The following is a 12123-nucleotide window of genomic DNA, read 5'->3' on the forward strand; positions in this document are numbered from 1 at the left end:
ATTTTGTTAAAACCCGAATGAAGTTGTTTTTGATATCTTCCCAAAACTCTTTAATAAAATTGAAGTTCACACCATCTGGCCCTAGACTTCTTGAATTGTCACACTCCCATACCGCCCTTCTAACTTCCTCTTCTGAATATTCCTTCACCAGCTCCTTGTTTTCAGAGTTGTTAATTCTTTTGAAGTTCAAATGTTAAGGCAGTGGTCTAACGCCCATAGCTGAGAAGTGGTTTTGAAAGTGATTGACTATGGCATTTTTAACTTCGTCCACCTCTTTCAGCGTTCTACCATTTAACTCCAAACTTAAGATTTAATTATCTATATTTCTCTTATTGATGAAGCCATGAAAATACTTAGTGTTTGCGTTCCCTTCCTTTAGCCATCTCGCCCTGTATTTTTGCCACTAGATACTGCAATTAAGATTTGATAGTTTGAATATTTGGTCTGATTTTTGTCGTTTAGAGAGTAGCTCCTCCTCTGACAGACCTACCGATTCTTCTTTGAATTCGAGTCTGTTGAGTTCTTCTTATGCTTCCTTAATTTTGCCCTCAAGGTTGTGCGTGTGATTTTTATGCCAATCTTTGAGTCTCTACTTGATCATTTTCAATTTTTCTTTTAACACAACCATTCCCCACCATCCTTCAACCTTCAAATATCTCCATTGATCTGTGACAAAATTATGGTAACCTTTGATGTCCTTCCGACAACTTGCATACGAAATGATTTCGGACCTCAATTCTTCCTATACTCATAGGGCATGATTGGACACTGATCTCAGAATCCTTTATTGAGGCACCATAAAAAAATATTTTAAAAAAAAAACATTAACCGTAGTCAGTTTAACTCCAACTAACACTGCTTACAAAAAAAACTCCAACTAACACTAAACCTTCAAAACGACGTCGAACTTCCGATCTTCCACGATGACCGGAAACTCCCTACCGCCGGTGAACCTCACCGACAGTGGCCGCCCAGTTCTGTTACCGAACGAGATCGAGTGCTTCTTCCTCTCCGGCGTAGACCTTCTCAGCGAAGACGAACCTAACACATGGTTCCCTCACTTAAAATCCGGCCTCCTCATCCTAACCACGCACCGTCTCCTCTGGCTCCCAGACGTGGCCGTCTCCGCCTCATCCTCCTCCGTAGCTGTCCCCCTTGCTTCAATCTCCCACATTTTTCCACACAAGAAGTCTCTCAAATCGGTGTTCGCGTCTCCAAGGGTTCGTTTCCAGGTGTCGCCGTCGCCGGAGCGGGGAGTTGCCGCATCGGGATCGAGATCGGTGGTTGCGACGGTCGTGGTGAGGGGAAAAGGGGATTGTGATGCTTTTGTGTCCAAGTTTTGGGAGAATTGGAGAGGTAGAGCGTGGGAGGAGTCTGAGAGTGCTACGAGTTCGAGTTCTAATGCGGCGGCTAGGGCAGCATCGACGTCGTCGAGTGGAATTTATTCGAGTGATGGGACGGTGAGGATGGTGGGAGTGTCGGGAATATTGAGAAAGGAGCAGGAAATGTGGGAGAGTACTGATAAGAGTTTGCAGGATGCTTTTCAGGATTTGAATGCGCTTATGGTAACTCTTTTTTCTCTCTGTTTTATAAATAATAACGCCTTTTGATATATGTAACTGACTTTAGCTGGTGGAAAATGATTTAGTTGTTATATGATGTTAGAGTTGTTATAATTGTTGGAGCATTGCAGTATGCAACTTTAACAAGGCCAGAAATATCATTCTCAGGAAATAAAGTGTCAGTTTTTGTCCAATCCCTCAGAGGCAAATTGGAAGGCTGTCAAAATAATACTTTAGATAAGACACTTAGGAGGCACCCTTCATCATGGTTTACTATTGCAAGCTGCTTCTATTCACCAACCTATGTCCTTATTTGGGTTTTGTGATGTTGACTGGGCATCAGATCCCAATGACTGGAGATCTACATATGGGGCATGCATTTACTTAGGCCCTAATTTTGTTTCATGGTGGTCCAAGAAACAGACACTAGTAGTTTGCTCTAGTGCAGAAGCTGAGTAGAGAAGCTTGGCAAATCTCTGCAAAGATACTCTGATTTCAATCTCTCATATTAGAACTAGACTGCAAACTCAACACACCTCATACTCTGTGTGCTAATATGTGTATTGTTTCCCTAGCACACAACGCTACACTACACAATCATGTAAAACATATAGAACTGGACATCTTTGCGAGAGAGAAAATACTTAGCAAGAATCTCATAGTTTTACATGTTCGTGCTCAAGATCAGCGGGTAGATGCCTTAGCTAAACCACTTTCTGCTACCAGATTTTGCATTCTTCGTGAGAAGCTTCGGGTATTTGACAAACTCAGTTTGGTCAAGACGCCCTCCACTTGTAAGTGGGAATGTTAGAGTTGTATCTGACAAGCTAGTTGTTAGCTCCAGTCTATTAAGAATTAGTTAGTGTTGAGATATTATTTTATTATTATATTCATTACTTTCATTAATAGTATCAATTAGGATATTATTGTATCAAATCTTCCCGTAATTAGTGGGATTAATCAGGAGGCTGAGACCTATATATATATATATGTGTGTGTGTGTGTGTGTATGTGTTTTTCTCCTCATTATAATATAAGAAATTCAGTTTCAACAGTTAGCTTAGCTGTTGCCAGCTGCAGTCTGTTTGAGAGTTGGTTAGACTTTGCATCTAACTAACTCTGATATAAGTAAACATCATTTTTCATATTGTAATGCATCGAAAACATTAATACATTGAACAATTTTCTTTCAATTTCTCTCTTCCATATCTTTCTAACATATGACTTGTTAAATGAGAGGTTGGAGACGAGTCTAAAAAGCGTATGGCTTCTTTTTGAGCAGAAGTAAGGCGAAATATATGAAATATAAGTTTAGTAAAAGTAGTGTTTCTAACTTAGAGGTGAAAGTTGGAGATCATATCATACCACATATTACGTAGTTTAAATATGTCAAGTATGTAGTGCAAAACAATGGTGAAATAGTGGTTTAGTCGAGTCTGTAGTGCAAAACAATGGTGAAATAAAAGATGTAAACCAATTCAAGCTGTATGGTTGAAATGGAGAAGGGCCTCAGGTGTTTTATGTGATACAAAAGTACCGCCCAAACTGAAGGGAAAATTTTATGGCTCAACTATAAGACCAACGATATTTTACGAAACAAAATGTTGAGTTGTAGAGAACCAACACGAAAATAAACTAAGTGTAACAGAGAAGAGGATGTTGCGTTGGATGGGTGGTAAGACTATACGAGATAAATTAGAAATGACAGAGTAAAGAGTGTTGGGATAACTCATATAGTAGAAAAGATGATGCAATCTAGGCTTAAGTGGTTTGAGCATGTAGAGAGAAGACTTGTGAATTATGTAGTGAGGATAGTAGATTAGATAAAAGGCTAGTCAAACCGCTAGAGGTCGAGGAAGACCTAATAAAACGATAAGAGAAACTATTAAGATTTTGAGATTCACGGATTGGATAGAATCATGGGTCTTTGATAGAACATTATGACATAATTTGATCCAGGTAGCCGATTTCACTGAGTGGGATAAGACTTGGTTGTTGTTGTTGTTGTATTATGGCGTAGTTTGATTCATGTAGCCGACCCAAATTAGTGGGATGATGCTTGATTGTTATTGTTGTGTATGACTTGCTTTGGCCATGAGTTTGAAGGAAATATTAGGTCTTTGTTGCTATTTTTTGCAGATATAAGATGCATGTTTCTCATGCAGGGAAAGGCATTTTAAATCATGTTATCAATGTAAACTAATAATATGGATTTTTGATATTTTATTTATGTTTGTCTTGAAGCTTACACTTTTAATTTGTGTACTTGGAGTAATTTGAGGAAAATGTCTTTCCTTCTAATTTTAGGCTGATTTAAATAAAATGGGAACATTGCTCAATTTACTTTTGATTGATGAGGATTTATCCGGCAAATGAAATCTAATAAATCTTGAAAGTTTAATGTTAATTTTATAAGAGAACTTGTGAGCTGAGTTTTACCTTTATTATGTGCTAACAGATGTGAACTCTTTGTTTCTCTGACCTGATTGTGACTACTGTAACTAGGTCTAGAAGTTATTTTATAATCTTTTAGCTAGTTTTGTTTTAATCTTGGCTTAATGATGGATTTGCAGAGCAAGGCTAAAGAGATGGTCATGCTAGCAGAAAAAATGAGGCTAAAACTTTTGTCAGGCTCAAATTCTCAAACAAATACAACTAATGACGAAGAAATGGGTTCAAAAGAAGAAATGCAAGAATTGTTATTGAGTGTTGGTATAATATCCCCTGTTACAAAAGAGTCTGCGGGTGCTCTGTATCATCAACAGTTATCTCGCCAGGTTCTCTTATCTCTGCTCCGTAATCATTCATTATTCTCTCTGTATTCAAGAGATCATGTGAATTGTAATTTTGTTTTGTAAGACGTGCTTTTAGAAAGAGTTCTCAGTGGAGGCTTTTTACGATTGAACCTCTTATCTCTGCTATTTTAAATGTGAACAGAATCGTAGAAGATAATAATTAAGAATTATTAATTAGAATACAGAAGATCTTCTTTATGTGCATTGCAATTGAAATCGAGATGCATGCTGTATTTCTGAAGTTAAGAAGTTAATTAACGGTTGCTTGACTGATTATCATTTGTTAGATTTCTGTTTGTTTAAAATTTTCTAATATGTCCTTGCTAATAGTTGGCAGATTTTGTTAAAGTTCCACTAGAGAGAGCTGGAGGAATTATCAATCTAATTGATGTTTATTGTCTCTTCAATCGTGCTCGTGGAACAGGTTTCAATACTTTTCCATTTTCCCTTGGACATGATTAATTTTGAAGTCGTCCATTTGTTGAATTAACACTTCCCTTTGTTTTGGTCATCGTCTAATAAACAGAATTGATCTCACCTGATGATTTGCTGCAAGCATGCTCTCTGTGGGAGAAGTTTGATGTGTATGTATGACATTATCTTCTTCTATTTTAATTATTTCTGCTACTGCATTTTGTAAATTGTAGTCATAGCATATAACCAACAAGAGGTATTCAGTTCATACTCTGGGATTCTAATATTTAATCCTTCAATGCAAGTATGCAACCCCTTTGGGATTTGTTATATTTCCACGCGCTGACTATGTTATTTGACTGTTTCAGCCCTATTGTTTTGCGGAAGTTTGATAGCGGCGTCATGGTAATACAAAATAAGTCCCACAGTGATGAGGAGGTATGTTCATTTTATGTTTTCTTTTGCAGCCATTTTATGTTAGGTTTTATTACTTTATTAACTTGGGAAAAGCATCTGTCTTGTGGTCTGCACAATATGGATTTTATGCTGCTCCCTAATCAGTATTATCAAATAGCGGTGTCATGGCCTCTATGGCGGATATATATGTCGGTTTTTGGACTCGCTTCAATGGTAAATATCAGCCGATATTGCGGGTTTTTCGGTCATAATCCGCTATAAGGGCGTTGCAAAGCTTCCGGTATGACGGTATTTTCGCTCTCCGCCATGGACAACACTGTCCCTAATTATGAAATTGTACATTATGTTTTTCTTGATTTGACATTTATGCCTAGTTATGTTGTAATCCGAGCTAGTCAAATATGATTAATTAACTAACTTCTGTTTGGTGTGTAGGTTTTCACTAAAATCAAGGTGCTTGTTATGAAGCCTGATGCTCTTCGAGCTGGGATAAGTCCTAGTGATGCTGCAATGACACTGGGTGTTGCCCCAGCAATGGCAAAGGAACATCTCTTGTCTGCCGAGAGCAAGGGTACACTGCTGTACTGCTATCTTCACTACTTTTAACAACATATCTTTTATTCTGTTTTTGTCCAATCTTTCCCAGGTATACTTTGCAGGGATGTCAGTCCTGATGGATTTCGCTTTTATATTAACTTGTTCCCAGAAATTGATCGAGATGATATGTATTTGTAAGTGAACTTTCTATGCTTGATATGTAGTTCTGTTTTTTTTTTTGTTTTTTTTTATTTTTATAATTTATTTTAAAGTTTATGTCTTTTTGGTTTATTGATGTTCTGGTCAAATATGTTCCTCCTTGAGCTGAAACCAATTTGCACTAAGACTGCTTTTTTTAGTGTTGCTTTAGTATTCCTTGTTCAGTTGCCCTGTGTTCTGTTTTATCTTCCCATATGGTTTTGTTGACATATGATGCACATTTTTAACAATTGTATTCAAGCCTTTGAGATGTAATGTTTATTGAGGCTTCACCACACTTTATTCTCTCCTCCTATAACAAGTTAATTACTAATGTGCTGTCTCTTATCCCATGTTGCTAAATATTCTACGAAGTGTTTCGTATATTATATTTTCTAAGAGGGGGTTATTTCTTAAAATGGAAATTGAGACAAACATCAAATTCTTCCATATCAAGAAATTTTATTTTTATTTTCATCCCGTTCTTGTTATAGCTTCATTTTTCAACTTTCAAGATTAGATACATTATTTTAGATAATATGCTAAAAGTCTTTCTACTTGGAATATACAGATAGACTATGTCATTGATTTCATTTGAAAATCAGTGCTTCACTTTTGAAATCAGTATCACCAACCTTGCCGTTGAGCACTCTGCTTGGTAGTTCAAGGATTATTGATTGCTATCCTTTTCCTTCATTTTATTGGTTTCTAGTTTGATATTTTTCAATGATAGAATATGATTTTTGATCATTGATTGATTTCATATGCATAAGTTGTATTGTGATGAAGTGTTGTATATGCCATTTTTGCAGAGTGAAAGATCAGGGAATTTATTCCTCGTGGATTAGAGCAATCCCTGCTCATGGTTAGAGTGGCAAGCTTGCCCATTCAAGATATATTGGATAAATTTTGAGTGCCAAGAACTGGGCTGACTTGGCTAGTTTGTCTATATTTTTCTCATTTTAATCACTGTATAAGATTTCTGTTGTAAAGAACATTTAGCAAAATCACCTTAAAGAATTACTATAATGCTCACATCAAAAGAACATTTTATTCATACGAATTTGGCATTGCATTATGAATTTGGCAAACAGAAGCAGGAACTAAGCTCAAAGTTACATTCCCTTCACTCAGATCAATAATTTTCCTTGTTGGCTTTTTATTCTTGAAATTTAACACACACACACATATATGATAGAAGGCAATAAAAAGTGTTGCAAGAATCTGAGAAAATAAATTGTTGAAGTGTTATTAGAACTCAAACTGCATGTTTGATGTGTATCCAAGTGCAGCAAGATGAGTTGCTATGGCTTTATTCATGGGTGGTGGACCACATCTAAGTATCTGCAAAATTGAAAATTTTATTTCATTTATAAATTATTATTACTAGGTGCTGATGAATTTTCTTAAAAGCGCGAGAGTGTGTGTGCGCGTGTTGTCAATTAAACCTGGATATCCGAGGCAGGTGATGGACAATGGGATTCGATCATCTGCTTTGATACGAACCCAACGCCACCATTCCATTCATTAGGAGGCTGTCAAGTGTGTTGAGCATATATATCAAACAATTTAGTATACAAATGAGACAATAAGTTTAAATAATATGGACAGTATAAGAATCCTTGAATTGAAATGGTTGCGAGTTTTTGTTTTTGAACTAACCTTATTAAGAACATGATAGACACGGAATCTGTGAGGAAATTTGTTTGCAAAGCGATCAAGTTCTTCCTGTATCACCAAACATATTTTACTCAGAATTCAAGCTAGCCCAACAATTTTTTAAGTTCAATTATCTTACACTGCATTCTTATTCCTAAGCTAATATCAGTATTAAGAAAGGAATCACTACTCTATGGACATGATTTCTTAAGGTAGTAGGTTACCTTTAGTAGGATATCATCCACTGTCACATTGGCGTAAATGAGGTACACTTTTGTTTTGTCCTTTTTGTTTTCTAGTATGGCCCTTATAAGCTACAACAAAAGATGAAATGTCATTTTCAATCTACTTTCAAACATCATAAAATGACTTTAATTACTGTACCACACTGTATAATTATTAAACTTCTATAATATCATGATTAATTAATTAATGTACTATATGTATGTACCTGAAACATTGGGGTAATGCCTGAACCTCCAGCAATCATTCCAAATGCCCTAACCTGGCCAGCTTTGTAACTGAAACGTCCCTACAAACTCAGTATATAGCCATTATCACATTTACTTTTTCAAGTATATGAAAAATGAAAACTATGAAGTTATGCCCTGTTTACAACTTCAATATTTTTATTTTGCCTAACAAGGTAAGTAAAGTACCTTGGGGCCCTTCACGGCCAAGCTGTCACCTTCCTTCATTTGCCTAAAATGGTGGGACATTTTTCCATTTGGGTACATCTGATATGAGACCATATATGATGTTTACATTATTATTTTTCATAAATAAAGTTTATGGTTTGCCAAAATTTATCCATAGAAAATTGTACCTTTACAACTAATTCAAAATAGCCAATATCTGAATCCAATGTGATTGGAGTGTATGATCTCATAACTTCCTTTCCTTCACTATCTCTTCCTCTGCTCAACATTTATACAAAAATGTTAAACAACTAATTAATTTTTGTCAAGGTGGGCGATATAAATCAACTGATATGTGTTAGTTGAATTAAATAAATGTAAACGGTTAATTCGAAGTTCAATCTCTGACATTTACAATATAGGATTGACCATTAAGTCATTAAAAGAAAGTCATTAAAAGAAGTATATAAATTTTTTTCAAACCTGACAAGTATATTTTTTCCAATGGGAAGACCCAATATCGACTTAGGAGTAGGTAGGGCAAATTTGAATTTAGCAGTATTGGGGCTGATCTGGGTCTTCTTTACAAGTTTGAATTCTTTGAAATTATTTGGGTCTAGGGAACCTGAAAATTTGTAGTTTAGATGGTCACTTTGTAAGTTTGATATCGAACTCGAGACCTTTTAGTTAATTTGAACAACAATTTAAGAACATTGAAATGAAATATTGGAAAAGATGAGTTTGAAAAAGATGACATAATTGTTAACATAATGTAGTAATGAATAGACCTTTGGGTTTTTTGTGATAGTAAATATATGCAGCCGTAAGACCAACAGCAACAAGAGCAATTGCACCGTTCAACAATTCAGGCTCCAAGTTCTTAGCAAAAGGTAAGGACTTGAAAAACAATGTAGGGAAATTAAGTGTCATGTTGAATGGCAACTCCAACATTTTGAAGAAAATATGGTAATTAGTTAATGAACAACACCATGCTTTATATACATTTGTACATGAACACTACAACAAATATATTCCTTATACTATTTTTTTCTTTCTTTCTAGTTATTATAGAATGAAGCAAAGAATAATCCCAAACGTCTCAAGAAGGATAACATATTCTATTAACTTTTATAATGTTTCTTAAATAAAATTATGGATATATCCTAGATGAAAATGATCATCTACACTTTTGACACTACATTACTTGGCCCCGATGACTAATCACTAGGAAAAAAACTACTCCATTCGTTTTAAAATGAATGATATTTAAGGAAAATTTCTTTGGCCACCTCCCTATGGGGGTCACCCCCAGCGAAAATTCCAAAATACCCCTGCTTCGGAAGTTCATTTCCGAAAGCGTCTTTTTTTGAAAAAATTGACTTATTTCGGAAGTTCATTTTCGAAATACTGCGATTTCTGCAGATTTATCAAAACACTCCCCCTCCCCCAATCATTTACCCTAAATCAAAACAAAAAGTGGCAAAGGCGAAAATTTGTGCAAACAGAATTCCAAAGCTGCATCAAGGCTCCAATCACACTGCTAAACAACATTCAAAAGCCCTCAATCCTAACACTTTGTAAGTTTTGAAATTTTTAGATCTATTATTCAAATGCATGTTATTTAGGGTTTTAATTGCATAAATGATATATGGTTAGGTTTAGGGGTGCTCAAAACCAAACCAACCCAATAGAAAACCGCAAACCAAACCAAACCAAACCGAAACCGCAAAAAACCGCATTTGGTTCGGATTAGTTTGGGTCATTTTTTAACAAAACCGCATAGTTCGGTTCGGTTTGCGGTTTGTATTTTGTAAACCGAACCAAACCGCATTATGTTACAACCTAAAATTTACTTAACTCACATCCAACCCAAACTTAAACCTATTATACATTAGCCTTATGATTACGAACAATTTTCTCATTCTTACACATATAATTTCAGTCATGATCTTCTCACGCACCTTCTTTGCCACATACATCTTCTCTCTTCTTCTATAGTCTTTGTACTCTCTTATATTCTTTCTTTTTCAACTTCTCATTTTTATATAAATGTTTTGTATTTCAGTTTCATTTTTATCGCACATCTTCTTATCTAATCTCTCAACACTTTTTTTTTTCTTTTTCACCTTCACTAATCTTTCGTCTCTTCAATTTTTTGTTTCATTATAATAATTTTTATATTATTTTATGCTATTATTTTATGTTTAATATTCCACTTTTGTCTAATTTAATTTTTACATATTAAATGGAAAATTGTTGTCAAAATATGACGAGTTTTGTTGTTATTTGATAGTGTATGAATGTCTAAATACAAAATTATATTGTCATCTATATGTGTATGTATGACTCAATAAAATATTTGTAAAAAACCGAACCAACCGAGCCGAACCAAACTGCATTAGTTTGGTTTGGTTTGGTTCGGATTTTTTTAAAAGCCAACAAACCAAACCAAACCGCACTATTTTTTCTCTTGCGGTTCGGATGATTTTTTTAGTCAAAACCGCCCAAACCGCACCGCGAGCACCCCTAGTTAGGTTGTTAGTAGTATTTAGGTTGTTTAGAAGCATTTTGATTTGGTTTGAAGTTTGGTTTAGGGGTCTGTCATGGAAGTTGCAGAAAACTCCATCGCAGGGGTGTTTCGGAAGTTCATTTCCGAAAACACCTCCATCCTAGTTTTCGGAAATGAACTTCCGAAATGTATCAGAAGTTCAAATTTTTTTGTTTTTTATTTTGTCTATGCATATTAATCGTTTTCAATTGTTTACAGGAACATGTCAGGCAACCAACCAGCACGCAGGATTGCGTCTTCTAAAGAGGGCGCTAAGGGAAGAAAGGGTTCTTCAAAGAAGGAGGTGAAAGAGGTGAAGGAGGTGAAGGAGGTGAAGGAGGTGAAGAAGAAGAAGAAGCTTTTGACTGGTTCTGCTTCTCGTCCCCTGGGGGTCCATGGCTCGGACGTGCAGGCTCAGCCTTCAGGCGTGATCAACGCTGATGGTTCTGATACTGAGTGGGATGAGGATTGGTATAATTATCTTCATTCGGAGGAGTTCGATCGTCGGGAAGAATAACGTGTTTTTATTTTGTTTGATGTGTATTTTGTAACGCTCGTCGGGCAGAATAACATGTTTTTGTTTTGTTTGACGTGTTTTGTTTTGTTTTGTTATGATTTCGGATTGTATCGCACAGTGTTTTTGTATTGGATTTATCATGTTAGTTTTTGGAAGTGGTAACCGGGGTCGGAACATATGACGGAGGTGGTGGATGTTCAGAGGAAGAAGAACCGGAGGTACGTCCACCGCGAGACAAAGGAGCCAATCAATGTAAGCTATAGTTTATCATTATCATCTGGGGACGTCATTTCTAAAAAATCAAGATTAAAAATAATAAGATTTTTTTTCCCAATTTTTTGTAATGACGTCCCCTGATGATAATGATAAACTATAGCTTACATTGATTGGCTCCTTTGTCTCGCGGTGGACGTACCTCCGGTTCTTCTTCCTCCGGACATCCACCTCCTCCGTCATATGTTCCGGCCCCGGTTATACCTCCTCCGTCATTTGTTACTTACAGTAGTACGTATTTTTATTAAAAGAATAAAAAAAACCTTTTGAAATTTGGAAGCCTTTTTTTCTCCCCACCACTCTCTCATCCCCACCTACCCGTGTTCAACAATATGTAACTTTAATTTTATGTAATATTATCGTTGTAATCTTCACCCGATTAAATAAAGCGAATTGTTGTTGTTTTTCATTTTATTCTGTCCAGACATATTTTCGGAAGTTCATTTCCGAATTCTCCAAGGGGGGTGCGTTCGGAGATGAACTTCCGAAACACCACATTTTCTGAAAAGTAACTTTATTTCGGAGATGCATCTCCGAAATCAATATTTTATATTAAAAAAAACAC

At 35.8% G+C, this 12123-nt stretch overlaps 2 protein-coding genes across 2 annotated transcripts; one reads left to right on the plus strand and one right to left on the minus strand.

The window, feature by feature from the left end:
* Positions 1–706: 706 nt before the first annotated feature.
* LOC131627188 (vacuolar protein sorting-associated protein 36-like) lies at positions 707–6874 on the plus strand. Its single transcript, XM_058898028.1, has 8 exons — positions 707–1565; positions 4136–4339; positions 4688–4781; positions 4884–4941; positions 5140–5209; positions 5624–5759; positions 5835–5919; positions 6736–6874. Exons 1-8 carry the CDS (start codon positions 924–926, stop codon positions 6791–6793), a joined length of 1347 nt encoding a protein of 448 aa, XP_058754011.1. The 5' UTR covers positions 707–923; the 3' UTR covers positions 6794–6874.
* Positions 6875–7126: 252 nt separating this feature from the next.
* Positions 7127–9176, minus strand: LOC131627189 (NADH--cytochrome b5 reductase 1-like). Its single transcript, XM_058898029.1, has 9 exons — positions 9009–9176; positions 8704–8845; positions 8409–8499; positions 8242–8319; positions 8034–8114; positions 7807–7896; positions 7586–7651; positions 7372–7458; positions 7127–7267 (listed from the first exon to the last, which is right to left on the minus strand). The coding sequence occupies exons 1-9, from the start codon at positions 9169–9171 to the stop codon at positions 7175–7177; spliced, it is 891 nt and encodes a 296-aa protein (XP_058754012.1). The 5' UTR covers positions 9172–9176; the 3' UTR covers positions 7127–7174.
* Between the last annotated feature and the right edge of the window lie 2947 nt (positions 9177–12123).

This window comes from Vicia villosa, unplaced genomic scaffold (assembly GCF_029867415.1).
Source record: "Vicia villosa cultivar HV-30 ecotype Madison, WI unplaced genomic scaffold, Vvil1.0 ctg.000351F_1_1, whole genome shotgun sequence".
In the NCBI taxonomy this organism is placed as follows: Eukaryota; Viridiplantae; Streptophyta; class Magnoliopsida; order Fabales; family Fabaceae; genus Vicia; species Vicia villosa.